Genomic DNA, 14983 nt, shown 5'->3' on the forward strand with positions numbered 1-14983 from the left:
CTGATCTGAGCTGAGTTGAAGGCATACTACTTCCACTGATCCAAGGTGACTCCATCACCATGCTGCACCTCACTGTGCTGCACCCAATCATCATGCTAGACCTCATTACCATGCTGCACACATCATACTGCTGCACCTTATCATCATGCTGCACCTCCCTGTACTGCATCATCATGTTGTACCTTATCATCATGCTGCACCTCCCTGTGCTGCATCATCAAGCTGTACCTTACTGTGCCCATCATGCTGCATCTCATTGCAGCATTCATTATCACTGTGCTGCACACATCATGCTACACTACACTTCATCAATATGCCCATCATCATGCAGCAACATTCAACATCATGCTGCACCTTATGCTGTCACATCTTATCATGCACTACATTAGTTCACTGTTAGGAGATTCTCTATTTGCTGCATTGGATGGCATTCTAACAGCAGATAGGGCAGCCTTCATCATGGACTGGTTGGGGCATCAAGACAGTCCTATCTAACAGCCCTCCTAAACAAAACACTGCTGTCATTTATGTTTGCATGTTGTTGTTTGCTGCAGACCTGGTTAGGGCACTTACGCAGCCCTAAACATACTCCACAGTTAACAAACCAACCTCATAAGGACTGCGGCCCATCTTGGAAGACTTCCTCCCATGCCACGCTGCCTTCTTAGGGCACTGTCCATCCTTGACAGCCCTCACGCAGTCCCTAACTGTGTGCTATGGCCTGCGGCCTAGCACAACAGCCTTCCTGTAGCTTCTGCCTCCACAAAATGTGACCAAGCAATCTCAAAACAATAGCGTACTGCCCTACTAAGACTCGGCCTAGTAGCCTGCTCTCTCAGCCCTTGAAACAGCAAGATTCCAGCCCTCAAACAATCTGCACTTGCCTCAGCTTCGGCCTCCTGTAGCAGACTTCAGACCCTTGCTTCCATGCTGTCCAAGACCCCTCTCTTCCTGCGGCCTAGAACAGCGTTAAGGTCCTCTTCTTGACTGCGTTTAGGGCAGCATTGTGACTGCATTTAGGGCTATGTTAGGGCTTCTCCATGGGGCAGCGTTAAGGCTTCTTGAGATAAGGGCTGTCCTCCATGACAGCGTAGAGCTTTCCCATCTCCTAAGATAGCGTAGAGCCTTCTCCATTAGGGCAGCGTTGACTCTTAGGATCTCTCCTCCCACCAAAAACCCAAAGACAAGTGGAGAGGAAGAGATCACAAGAAGAGTGTGTGTCTAAATGACTTTCAAGGCACCTCTATTTATACTAAAACGTTGAACATAAGTGGGGGCAATTTATTTGCTGGTCGACCTTGACGAATTTTCCCATAACACAGATAAATTCACATCTCCATGAATACTTATCGGAATCAGATGATCTTTAGATCAATCCTACACCTTTCGATGAGAGGAATCCAAGAAAAATATCAGCTGCCATAAATAAGATGACCCACATGGAGTTTGGCCCTAGTTGCCAATTTTAACAACCTAGTTACATATTTCAACACTTCTAGCACTAGTGCACCTACATCTGTCTCTATTTTGGTTCAATGGAACATGACAATAAAATTTGTACAGTTGAAATGCCTCCAAGCCACATTCAAATCTGAATTCTCTTGGATGGTAGACTACAATAGACTAAAGATTGAAATGAATGCTCTCTACTTCTACCCTTTTTTCTCGTCACTTAACCTACATGAGGTCTTATCAAGATCAATAAGCATGGAGAAGATAACATGTAGGGACTATCCCAAAGCAGTGCTTGTCTAAAATGTTTATGCACCATTCCTTTCTATTTTAGGATGCTTTCTCAAATATTTCAATGCTTATAAGCAATTTATCATGGGTGTTCGTGAAATTAATCAATGCACATTGCTCTGAGACACTAACATTACAGGACTTGAAAGAACATAGCAACCTTTGACAACTATACTAACTACAGAAGAAACTGATTGATAAAGGGCAATGTCTGTATGGTAGAAAGTCTCTTAGGGGTTAAATATATCAGGGACTGCTCCTAAAACTTTGCCAAAAAAAAAAAACAAGGCACTATTGCAGAATTATCAAAACCAATGTGCCATCCCAATTGGATTCCAACATGCAAGGTCATCCAGCTATTCTGCAAAATCAAAAAAAGAAACACCACATCTAGCTAATGCTAAACCAAATCTAAAATTGAATATAGAAACCTCACCCATCTTTCCTTCCTCCCTCTGACCTTTCAATTTAATTTTTTTTCAAGCTATTGCAGTTAAGAGTCAGTTATGGTTGTTTCCATGAACACCGAATCAAGATTATTTTGGTCAATGTTTCAAGCCATACCAGTGTGGCTCATCATCAAGTCTAACAGATGTCCCTCCCTTTAACCTTTCAATATTATTCTCTTTGCTGGCAATGTTATCCCTTGGTTAAAAAGCTTTCTAGCACCTTTTAAGTTTTTTTACAACGTGAAACTTCAGCTTTCAGATTTTTTTGTTAAGATGTCTTATGGAACCCTGGTTATGACTTTTCCATGTATAAATTACAACATGTGCCAATTTATTTGGCCTCCCTGGTTGTTAAATTTAGAAAGAAATAGAAACAGAAATTCGACCCCTAAAGAAAAGTGAAATTACAGTAAAGCACAGTATAACATTAAAACTGCACCCTAACTTGAACAATGAAATGTTGCAACGGAGAAGTAGAACTGTTCTCTTACTGGTAAAGAATCCCAAAGTTATCCGCAACCAGCAAAAGGTCTTTCTCTGAATTGATATCCATGCCATATAGCATTCTCCATGTTGCCAGTCCCTGGTCACAAGGAACAGACAACAATTTATAAGAGGTGCAGTGATGGGATTCACAAGCACATAAAACTGGAGACTTCATCGAGGTGAAAATAAACCATCATGCAGATGTATTACATTCCATCCATCAGGATTGCAGTCCATCAGGAGGATTGGAACTCCTGTCTCAATATCAGTGCAGCTAAGTGTTCCATCAGATCCTGATGTGTATATATAATCATCCTTCACGGGATGAAATCTGAAACCACAGAAGTTATATGTTATGGAATTCTGTAAGTCAAAAGCCAATATTTCCACTCGATTTTGATTTCCCTAACCATAAGTAACGACGGAAGAAATATATTAAGAACAAATGCAGTGGCAACCTAAGAAACTTACTTCATACTATTCAGAATGAAGGAATGTACTGTATCATAAACTGTCTTCTCTGTCACTTTCTCATAGTCCCAGATACCAATTTGACCTTTCTTTTGACCCCAAAAAAAAAAACTAGATGATCAGCTTAAAAATAACTGCTAGCAATAGAAGTAAAAATGCAATCCATACAAAATCAACTCAAAGTGAATATTTCAAGAGTCCCAATCAACAATCTAATCAACACCACTGACGAAAAACATAGTGAATTCCACATTTGAAAAGAATTAGAATTCAGACATTGCTTAGCTATGGTCTTATAAATACCTTATCTCCTGACATGATAATATTGTTCTTAGTAGGGTGAAATTCTAAGCAAGTTATACGTCTACTGTGTAACTTGATGATAGCAGAGTCAACCTGGTTGGGAATAACATAAGTTGGCTTGATCTGCAACATGTGAAAATAAACATGCATTAGCATACAGTAATATAAAAGTTTAAAACACTAAGTCAATCTCGAACATTTCCTTTAAAAATAGTCACTTAAATTGCATAACTGCAATCTACACAAGCTGTGTATAGAAGTTTTGCCATAAGTAAGCTACATTTGCTGCCAGAGGTTCCGGTTCTCTGGGATTTTAACAGAACACATTGAATGACTTTAGGATGAGCTTTTGCATAGATTTAATAGATTTTGGGCATTTGCCTGTTGACCAGACTTGTATACCGAAAAATAAATTGAAAACTGAAGTCTGAAGCTCTCCAGGAAGAGCCTTAAACATATTTTTCAGGCCACAAACAGATGGGATCAACAAAAGGATGGAAAAACAATGGCTAAAAACTCAAAACTAAGCATGTAAAAAGAAAAACTTTTTTATTGCACATACATCTGGAAGCCAAATAATGTCTGTTGGGCTGTGGTTTATTATTAAATGGTTGAGACAGGGCATCACCACAATAATGAACTAGGTTCAAACCTCAAACATGGGCAGACATAGAACCCTGATCATGTATATGAGCTGGCCAAGTTTGATGGCCCCTACGTTAATGTGGGCTTTACTGCAAAAATGCAGAGTTGGGGTTCATAGATCCCCGTGGATCAAAAAGGCATTTACCAGAAAGAACTAAAAAAAAAAGGCCAATGGAGAAGTTACATAACTGTTTCTGGAATCCGTCATTGATTTCTTGATTGCAGTTGATGGGAGTATGGAAGAGAGTACCAGGGTAAGGTTGTCATAGAAGGATTATCTTACCAAGAGGTGGCTAAACTTGATGAGGCTTTTACTCCAGTGGTTGGAGGATTGTTTCAACTTTCAGGAAGAGGGAGCTGCCCTGGATGTGTGGATGCATGCACCACCAGTTTTTAGTTTAGTGTAGATTTCAGTTCATTATTTGATAGATTTGATATATTTGTCTTGGTTCTTTATGCAAATGAGTTCATTATTACAGGAATTCTCAAATGGTGCATGATGCAGTGTGAAAACATTTTGGAATGGTGAAGATGGCATGCAGGAGAAGGGAGGTTGGCAGATAACTGATGCAATGTTCTGTGTAAAAAATGGTTTTTACCATGAAGATTCTAAATAGAGTTCATAGTAGAGAAGGATGTATTGATCTAAGATTCTAAAGTCATGTTTCTTTGGTTTGTTGATGATCCACCGTTTGATCAAGCCCTGGCAAAGGGGAGATTATGGATGCAGGGGGGAGTATTTTGTGTTTGGCAGAGAACACTTTCCTCTGTAAGAGGAATTGTTGAGTCACTTGGACTTTTAGTAACTCTGAATGAGTCCAACAGAGCATGGCAGCAGCAAGCAGAGAAGATCTGGGTGCATGTAGAGAAAGCATGGTGGCAGGAACTCTAACAGAAAGTGTGTACAGCAGTCCATACAATAGCCTCAATGACATTAGAATTACACTTGCAGGTATAGGCACATAAAGGGCACAATAGACAGGTTTAGTGAGGGCACAATAGACAAAGTTTTAGACCAATGCTTAGTTGAGGCTGAATTCTTGCTAAAGTCATGCATGCATCACCTTCAGTTAGGTCTACTTTATTGCAATTTCTAATTTAGTAACTCCCAGCTTCTAGTTTTAGTTCAGTTCAGGACTTTTCCCAATTAGGAAGAAGTCACCGATCCTCTAGGGTTAAGAAGAGTCAAGACAGTTACATTAGAAAAAAAGAGCCAATGGAGAAGGATGGCCTCCAACTCTACCAGATCCATGGCTGATGTCTCTGATGGTGATTTGTTGATTATCATCAAACTCCACTAAACACTACTAAGAGCTGTCATGCTAAACACTGAAATTAGGCTTGTCAATAAAACAGGCACATATAAAACAGAATCTGTAACTCACGAACATCATCTAAAAGCATCTGGAAAGATATGAAGCCAATCCCTCCAAGGGATACATGGCATCATCACCCAGCTGCGCAAGCATTCCTCCATCTTGCTCTTGAAACCTACTAGAGATCTTACTAGCATAAGTCATATGTCTCAAAGCCCCACTATCCAGATTCCACATACCATCCAGCTCCTAAAATTGTGTACATGGAAAGACCAAACACCATGGCAAAGTGGGTATCTAGCTTGGAAGTGAAATCATCTACACTGGAAGCATCTTCATTCTTTGCAAACTCTAGTTGTTGCTTAGCTTTTCCCTTTTTCCAATTAAGACACTGAGGCATAGTAATCGTGTTTGTTGCACCTGAAGCACTCAATATGACTCAAGTGCACTCGATATGACTCAATATGGCATCATCACGCAGCTGCGCAAGCATTCCTCCATCTTGCTCTTGAAACCTACTAGAGATCTTACTAGCATAAGTCATATGTCTCAAAGCTCCACTATCCACATACCATCCAGCTCCTAAAATTGTGTACATGGAAAGACCGAACACCATGGCAAAGTGGGTATCTAGCTTGGGAGTGAAATCATCTACACTCGAAGCATCTCCATTCCTTGCAAACTCTAGTTATTGCTTACCCTTTCCCTTTTTCCAACTAAGACACTGAGGCATAGTGATCGTGTTTGTTGCACCTGAAGCACTCGATCTGACTCAAGTCTTTCTTCCCTTGACATGAAGAATCCGATTCTTCCTCCTTGCCCCTTTAACCCCTCTAAGTTCCTCATTTCCTACTTCCTCTCTTCACATTCCTAATGAGGACTAAGTCTAATACACATCCTTGACCTTTTAACTAGTTAAGACTTACTCTAGTCTCATCTCCTCTCCAATGAAAGCATCCCACAACTTCTCAAAGTTAGGTAACCTCTTTCAACCACAGATCACCTAGACAAAGTTGTGCCAAGATAAATTGAAGCCATTCAAAGCAATTTGAACCAAATCATTGTCTTTGATTTCATCACCAACTGCACCAAGTTGATCTTTCAACATTGCTAGCTTCATCAAATAGCTTGCTATTGTATTTGTCCCTCACATGCTAGTCATGGTGAGCACGTTACTCAAGCGCATCTTCCTGGATACGTCCACACTCAAGTACAAGGTTCCCAAGGCATCATACATCTCCTTGGCAATGTTCTTCTTAGCAATATGAGAGATTAAAAGATCCTTCACTGAATCCATCACAACTTGCTTTGTGAACACTGCACTCTTGTTGTACTCTGCTAGATCTTTGGGATTTGTACGAGGTTTAACATCCTTTTCCACAAGGTACCAAATGTTAGTTGTTTCAAGGACTTTCTGTAGTTTGCACATCCACGACACCAAGTTAAAGGCGCCCTCCAACAAGTGACTCTCTCACATACTCAGAATAGCCATTATTGCAACTCCACTGAATTCCATTCACTGGAAAAATGAGGTTGTTACACCCACAGCCCTTCCGAATTCCACATGTCAAACATTGGCATAGGTTTGTGTCAATCATTGAAGCTTGGACATACCACCCACTAAAAACTCTCTAACAACTCTCTTTCCTTCATGGCTAATCTCACTATACATGGAATTCTACCAGGCTCGAGATACACCACTGTTATACCGAATAATATGAGCTAACCTACCTACTTGAGATCAACAAAACACTAAGAGTACTAGCAAAACTGTGATCTAATTTTTAGTAGGAACTAAATCACACCAAACTGAAAATTACAGCAGCAAGTATAACAAATCTAAAACTCAAATCATGTTACTGTTTTTATTACTTTGGAAATAGGAAACATAAGAAGCTTCAAGCCTTGACTCTAATCACTCACTACTCACCACAGAACTGAATGAATAATACTAGAGACCCTGGCTCTTTTTTTATAGAGGAGGCTAGGGTCGTACACTAAAAATAACCTAATCCTGTGCACCCAGGTTGGATTGCCCAACCAGCATGCATACATGTATGTGTTAGCCTCCTAGAGCGTTGTGCCTAGACTAGAGTAGGCTACACATTCACCCTCTCCTTAGGATCTCACCCAATCTCTCTAACTCTAGAAATTACTAATTCTGGAAAATTTAAACTGAACCTGGAAACAAAACTAAACTAGAACCAAAACTAGAAACTAGAACTTGCAAAATTCAAAACAGCAAAAAATTGGACCTACCTAAAGGTTGTCCATGCATGCACCCTTCACCAAACAGTGGTCTATAACCCTGTCTTCTCTGCACTCATTAAAAAACGTTCATTACTGTTGTAAGGAGACATTGAACATCCCCTCTTGACAACGTACCTTCTCTGCACCTATACCTATAACTATACTTCTATTGTCATTAAGGCTATTGTATAGACCATTGTACAAAAAATCTCCATTGGAGTACTTGCCATCGTACCTTCTCTACATGCACACAGATCTTCTCTGCTCACTGCTACCATTAATGGCACTCCAGCGTACTAAATTCAACAAATCTAAACCCAAAAAGCCTCATCAAGAATGATAGTTCCAAGGCAAAATGCATTTCCAATGATAAATTGTCTCGATGTTTGCCACTATGGACTAACTACCACAAATGACAAAGTAGCTCTATTATCCCATATGTGCCAAATCATGACATTGCTGGATGCAAATCTTGTTTCACCAACTTTACGAAAATAGAGCTTGGCATATTGTTTGTACATTCTGTGCATGCTAATGGTTTATAATAAAAATTTACATTGTTTTTGCTTCATCACAAAAAAAATTCATCCATACATGATACAACTTCAACAATCATTTGAGAAACCCTTTTCTGGTTTTCATTCTCTAAGATTTCTGCAGCAATGGCTTTTGCTTTACAGAGCTTTTCTGTGGTTTGGGTTGCAACAGCGCCATCATGGAACCAAAAACAGGATCTGGCCAACACAAGGGTTTTGGGATCAACTGTCAGCTTGTCTACAATAGCAGAAGCTACATCATCTGTTTAGGACAACATTCCCAATGGAGTCGTCATTCTCACACTCTGGACAGGTATACCACAAGATCTGGAAAATGCCCTTTTTGAGCCCATATTTGCTATTGAATCGGATCAGGCAAGTACAGGCCCATTTCTCCGACCCTTTTGGGTCAAAGGCTTAGTTCCACCGCACACGCACATACAACCTCTGCAAAACTCTATATGGTGCAGATCTACGTGAAAATCCTCCTATTCACACCGATCTGAGTTTGGTCGAGGAAAGAAAGAGCTGGAACAGGAGGACTTTCATATTTTTATCAAGTCCTTAAACGAGAAGTCTTTCTTTTTCTGGGTCGTGGATTCAGACTCAATGGCAAAGCTGAAGCAGAGTATAGATAATTGGCTGGGTTTTCCTGCAAATGAATAGTGCCTTCTTTATGAAGGGAAGCAGCTGAAGGAATACCCCATTTCAAGAAACTCCATCATAATCCTGAACCTGAGGCTGAGTGGAGGTGCTTTGAGATTCAAGAACCCTGGAGATTCTGTCTCCTACAAGGATTTGGCCAGTGTTGGGGGGGAGCGCCCCCCCCCCTCCCCGCCCCTCGATCCCACTCCCAATCCGCGCTCCGGGCGGGAGCGACTCGGGAGCGGGTCGGGAGCGCGCTCCCTAAAAAAAATTTCGCTCCCTGCCTTTTCGGGAGCGTTTTGCCTTTTTTGCAATTTTTTTTTGTGGTAATGTTCGAAATACAATTTTTTTTTGAAAGAAACAAATAATTTTTTAGTGGGGCAGCTTAATGATCAAGTCTATGGCCCTAGTATTGATATGCTATTCATGGTAATGTTAAAAAAATTACGGAGAATGTCACTTTTACTTAAATTTTTAACATTACCATGAAATGACTCAGGATGTTTGAGAGTGGTTCCGGCCTCATTGGATTTCATATGGAGAAAGTAGAATTTTAGATTTCATTCAAAATCCAGCAAACTTATCAGTTTTTCAGGATTGGGGGATTGCAATGTTTCCATTGAATTTTGTCACGTATTAGGGTATGGAACTCGTATTTAATCAAGAGCACCAATCCCTCTATGTACCTTGATGTTAGTGACATTGGTTGTCGAACTCCTCTATCATGACCCTCCTAAAGATGTACGCATCACTCAAACAAAACCTTGACTTGACATGCTATGCTTTTTCTATCTTATGTTAATGCTTAGAGGGTGATATTAATGACAAAGATCCCTATACAAAAACAGAGGTAATGACAAAGATACCTTTGGATATTAATGCTTAGAGGGTGATATTAATGACAAAGACCCTAATTTTCCAACAAGACTAAAAAATTAGACATTTCTCGTGGTGGCAAGAGGCCCAAGCATAAGAAATAGATAATAGATTTACTTCCCTTTTCTAGTTTCCAGTAGTTTTTATAACTACTGACTCTTTCATATTTATTATGATATTTTTTTAAACAATATATGACAATTTAAGTTTGAAGTTGGCAATTATAACTCATTAGTAATGAATTATGAATATGATGCTTCATGAAAGTTGAAAGTTGTTTCATTTCACTTCATTTTATAACATTTCATTTCATGTTAGATATTATTCGTTGTAATGGTTACACTTAGCTTACAAGTACAACTTTAGTGATCAATGATGATAAATGTTATATGCTAAATTTTGAAAGCTTGAAACTTTAAGATTGATGAATCATGAGACTCAATATGTTGTATGTTACTATGTTACTAACTTATGGACGTGTTTGATGAAGATTATAACTTCTAGATGATTGTTGTTATATGGTTCAATCTATGTTTTTTTTATGTTTTTTATATCTAATTCATTATTCTACATGTTTTTGTTGACATATATGTATCAAAATATAAAAAATATATATATTATATAAAAAACGCTACGGGATTCGCTCCCAAACTGGGAGCTTCTAAAAATGTTCCTCCCGCTCCCAAGTAACACTGGATTTGGCGCAAGGGAAGGGCTAAAATCCATCTGATCTGCCACAGTACAACTATGGACCTTAAATTGTTGAACAAATAACAAGCCCCTACCACAGAAGAAAACCTAACAAAGGTAAATCAGCTTCTTTTTGTTCTTCGATCCAAGGCGGTGATTTCCAAACTCAATGGTTTTTGGCCCAGATTCGATGCTTTGCATTAGTGGGCTTTTACAACCTGGACCAAAAACTGCAACGCATACCTTTGCTCAAAAAGTTTCTTCATTGTTCAGTTCGATATCAAGAAGATGTGGAGAGAGCATTGAAAGAAGGGCCCTGCTTTTGGGGAAATGTAGGGCTCTTCATTACCCCTTGGTTCCCAGATTTTGATGCCACAACAATGCCAATATGGGTGAAGCTACCAAATCTTCCCCTTCCCTTCTGGCATCACAAGGTTTTTGAGGAAATTGGGAACACCCTAGGGTCATTCAAAAAAATGGACATCGATAGAACGGAGAGAGGGTTATTTACCTTTGCCAGAATCTATATAGAAATTTACCCAAGTAAAGGTCTACCTGACCGCATTCAGCTGAAACATAAAAACTTCCAATAGACCCAACTTTTGGATTATGAAAATATGACATTCAGATGTCAATCATGTTACCAAACAAGACACTTGCAGAATATGCCCTTAGGCAGAAAAGAACCCAAAATACCAAAACAGAAAAAGCAAAAAAAAAAAAAGGACCAGGCCCGCGAAACAAAAGGATGGCAGTCTTCGCCCACGGGGTTTTGGATTGATGGTGAATGGGTGCTTTGTTAAGGCACTCCTTGCGATAGGTCACTGGTTCAAATCCCCCGTGGGCACTTAGGTTAGTCTTAAGTTAGAAAAAAAAAAAAAGGATGGCAGTCTTCTGACCCCAACCTCACGAAGGAAGAAGAAGAAGAAATCACAGAGAACCCTCCAAAACAAGAAGAAGGGGATGCTCAGGTCCAAAATGGCAATGCAACCCACAAGCAAAATGGTACAAAATCAAAAGCAATCCATGAACCAGAACAACAGAAAAAAGTGGCACACAAAGAGGATGGGACAATGGGCACAAAGAGAGTTCATGTTTTAGAAAGTTCAGATTCAGACAAAGAACTCCCATCGAAGATAACCAGAAGTGATTTAGCAATGGTTCCAGTCAACCCCAACTCAGGGGGATGGTAGAAGGTCCAGAAATAGAAAGGCAAGAAAGATAAGTGATTACTATCACACTTAACTTTGCAAGTTTCTATAAAAGTGGCACACAAAGAAGATGGGACAATGGGCACAAAGAGAGTTCATGTTTTAGAAAGTTCAGATTCAGACAAAGAACTCCCACCAAAGATAACCGGAAGTGATCTGGAAATGGTTCCAGTCGACCCCAACTCAGGGGGATGGTAGAAGGTCCAGAAATAGAAAGGCAAGAAAGATAAGTGATTACTATCACACTTAACTTTGCAAGTTTCTATTAATTTTTATTCAATTTTTTTCTTATGCACATAAGTCGAGAGGTTGGTCTTACTAAATGTCGTTAGCATCTACAAAATGTAATTTTGTTTCTTTTCTTAAAAAGTTGAATAAAATTAGGAGTTTTTTCCCTTTGGAAAACTTCATCAATCATCATTTTGAAAGTAAGATTCAAACTATGAACCACATGTCGTCCAAAAAATATAATCATGCTTGTTCTCAATGATGACACCAACTACTTTGCATTGCACATTGTTTGTGATGATTTGCATGATATTTGAAGGGCCCACAATCTCAACCGTTGTGTTAATTCACGTTAGAGATGGAAGGGTTCTGCTAAATTTACAAGTGCACTATGTTTAGTGTTGACTTAAGAAAATTCACTAGTTTTCACATAGTCAAAAATAGTAAATCGAACTAAGCGTGCATGGAGATTTTATCTTAGTTCGACTTCAGTTCAGTGAGGCAGTTTGGCTCAAGTTCAAAAGGACAGTTCGCTTGAGTTCTAGATGTTAGTTAGACTTGACTTCAGTGAAGCAATTCGCCTTGGGTTCAAGGAGCCAATTTGCTTGAGTTGACGAACAGTCCAATCCTATAAGAGAAAAGCGTAGACTTGGTGAATAACATGATTATGCACTAGCGAGAATTTGTGTTTTGAGCTCAAGAAAATAGTTTCAGATCAGCGCGTGAGGTCAGGGAGAGCGCATCACCTAAGGAGGTCGGATAGATTGTGCAAGGAGGAAGTGTAGCCTGTACAATTGGTACAGTTGCACAAGAGAGAGACCAAATTGGTGTAGGATGTGCAGAATATTGTGTTGAGGAACAGAGAGAAGGGAATTTTTCCCAAGTGATTTGTAATTAATTACTGAGATTTTTCTTAGCGGCTCAATAAAAACACAAATTAGCAATGTTTCCCCAGTTGGGGTTTCCTGGGTATTTTTCATTTTTTGTTAATTGTATGCTTGTGTCTTTATGAATTTATTTTCCGCTGCAAATTCATTAGAATACTCAGTATATTTGATTAGTGAGTTTTGCAATTCAATTTTCTAGTTCTTGCATCTCAAAATACTATTCAAATTAGTTGTTGGGTATTAGAAAACTAACATGGTAACAGAGCTATGGACTGATTAAAGACCAAAAAGTATTGTATTTTCCTCAGAAACAGAGTGTGCAGTTTACACTAGAGAGCAGTCTTTTCCCATGAAATCAAGCACACAAGCATTTTTCTCTAGCAGGCTTGTGCAAGGGTATTTCTGAGAAGTTTGAGTTAGAGCATGGCATACCTGAGTCTAAGATTTGATGGGGACTCAAATTTCTGCTCTTGGAAGGAGAGGATTAAAATAGTATTGGAGAAGCAGGGATTTTGGGAATTTGTGGAGAGTCCACTAGCCGCACCAGCAGATCCTCAGCAACTGGCCCAACATAATAAGAAGGACGCAAAGGCCAGAAGAATAATCCTTGAACGAGCCAAGGATCATATCATACAGTATACCTCACCTTTCTGGTAAGAAGATGGCTCAAGCTATCTTAGGGTTGTACCAAGGTACAAGTGAGGCCAGAAAGTTGGTACTTTGAGATAAGCTCATAAATATCAAGATGACTAAGTCAGAGTCCGTGATTTCTTACTTGACCAAATTCACCCAAGTGAAGGATGAGTTAGTTGAGGTTGCAGAGACAGTCTCGGATAGAGACCTTGTCAGTTTTGCATTATTGGACTTTCCCAAGTCACGGGAAAACTTCATTGATGCAGTGAGTGGCAAAGAAAAGCTTCCAGATTGAGAGTGACTATGGAGTGATTGCATACAAGAAGAGATCAAGAAGCAAGCAAAAATCAAGGCCTCATGCGAAGGCTGAGGAAGAAGAAAACTTTGCCCTCGCAGCCAAAGAAGGCAAGGCCAAGGGCAAGAAATAGCCAGAAGTTGCCGAGTCCAGTTCAAGAGGCAAGAAGAAGAAAGATCTCAGTAAAGTGAAGTGCTTCTCTTGTCATCAGTTTGGGCACTATTCCACCTGTTGGAATTTCTAAGTCTAACTATTAGAAATCCTTCATGTACTTTCTGATTTATTTCTGCCTACTTGTTCTGTTTAATTAACAAGTTATTTACCATGTAAATACTGAAAATAAATACAAGTACATGCTCAACACATTACAGATCATCAACTGAAGGAAAAACAAGCACACAAGTGACATCGTTGTTTTTGGACTAATGTCCCTGGAAAAACCCAATGTGGGAAAACTGGTGCAGCTATCTAAGGGTTTTATTATTAAGCAGTTTCAGAATACAATCTGGGTGCCAAACCGGCTCACCCAACAAAGAATGATCTTGGCAGTAGTACCTCTCAATTGGAGACAGATATTCCGGCTAAAACCCCGGATGAACAATCCCACAACTCTCAGCTCCAATCTACCCCACGAAATCTCCAGCGTCTGCCTCTAGGGACTACGTCAGCCTCTTTGGCCCAACATCACCCAAACTCGCCCTGCGTCAACCTCTAGAGGCCCTGCCTCAGCCTCTAGACTCTAGAGCCTCTATGTCACCCAAGCTGGCTCTCTCTGGCACTGCGCAACTCCTGGCTGCCTCTGCGTGGGCCCTGACCGGCTCTGCGTGGCCACTAGCTAGCTCTGCGTCCCTCTCTCCTAGCTTTTGCGCTGATGCTCCCAGTACCCTCTCTACCTCTCTGCTTCTGTATTCACTGGCCCTCAACTGCAACTCTGATCACTCCTTTGATTTTCTCAGCAAGCCTTGCCTCAGAAAATCGAATTCTAGATCAACTCGGTGTGTTCGCCAAGTGACCCTCAATCCTCCTCTTATACTTTTCTCGTTGACAATTCAACAGCCGAGATTAAGTCCCTAATCAACGGCTAAGATTAATTCTGGCTTTGATCCATGACTTTTGGACCCTTCTAACACAGTTTTATATTAATTCACATTCATATTTTATTTTCCGTAAGTTTAGACTTAGGGACTCCATTAAAAATATTAATTATTTTAATATCTCTCAAACTGTTTAGAATTTGCACAAACCATTTCTGGGTATTGTAGATCTCATGTGCTTTAGCCTCTCTACCAATTTTCGTGGCTAGAGCACATCCGATGCTA

The 14983-nt window shown here is 39.9% G+C and overlaps 1 protein-coding gene across 1 annotated transcript in view; it reads right to left on the minus strand.

The window, feature by feature from the left end:
* Positions 1-14983, minus strand: part of LOC149152897 (protein DAMAGED DNA-BINDING 2-like) — a 171702-nt gene that overhangs the window by 79941 nt on the left and 76778 nt on the right. The window contains exons 4-7 of the mRNA XM_089439417.1: positions 3453-3575; positions 3150-3238; positions 2889-3009; positions 2684-2775 (exon numbers count right to left, since the gene is read on the minus strand). Coding sequence (XP_089295543.1) covers positions 2684-2775; positions 2889-3009; positions 3150-3238; positions 3453-3575 — 425 coding nt within the window. The remainder of the gene's footprint in view (positions 1-2683; positions 2776-2888; positions 3010-3149; positions 3239-3452; positions 3576-14983) is intronic.

This window comes from Pinus tabuliformis, chromosome 9, assembly GCF_031772625.1.
Source record: "Pinus tabuliformis cultivar Carrire ecotype Pingquan chromosome 9, CPIR1, whole genome shotgun sequence".
NCBI classification, from domain to species: domain Eukaryota; kingdom Viridiplantae; phylum Streptophyta; class Pinopsida; order Pinales; family Pinaceae; genus Pinus; species Pinus tabuliformis.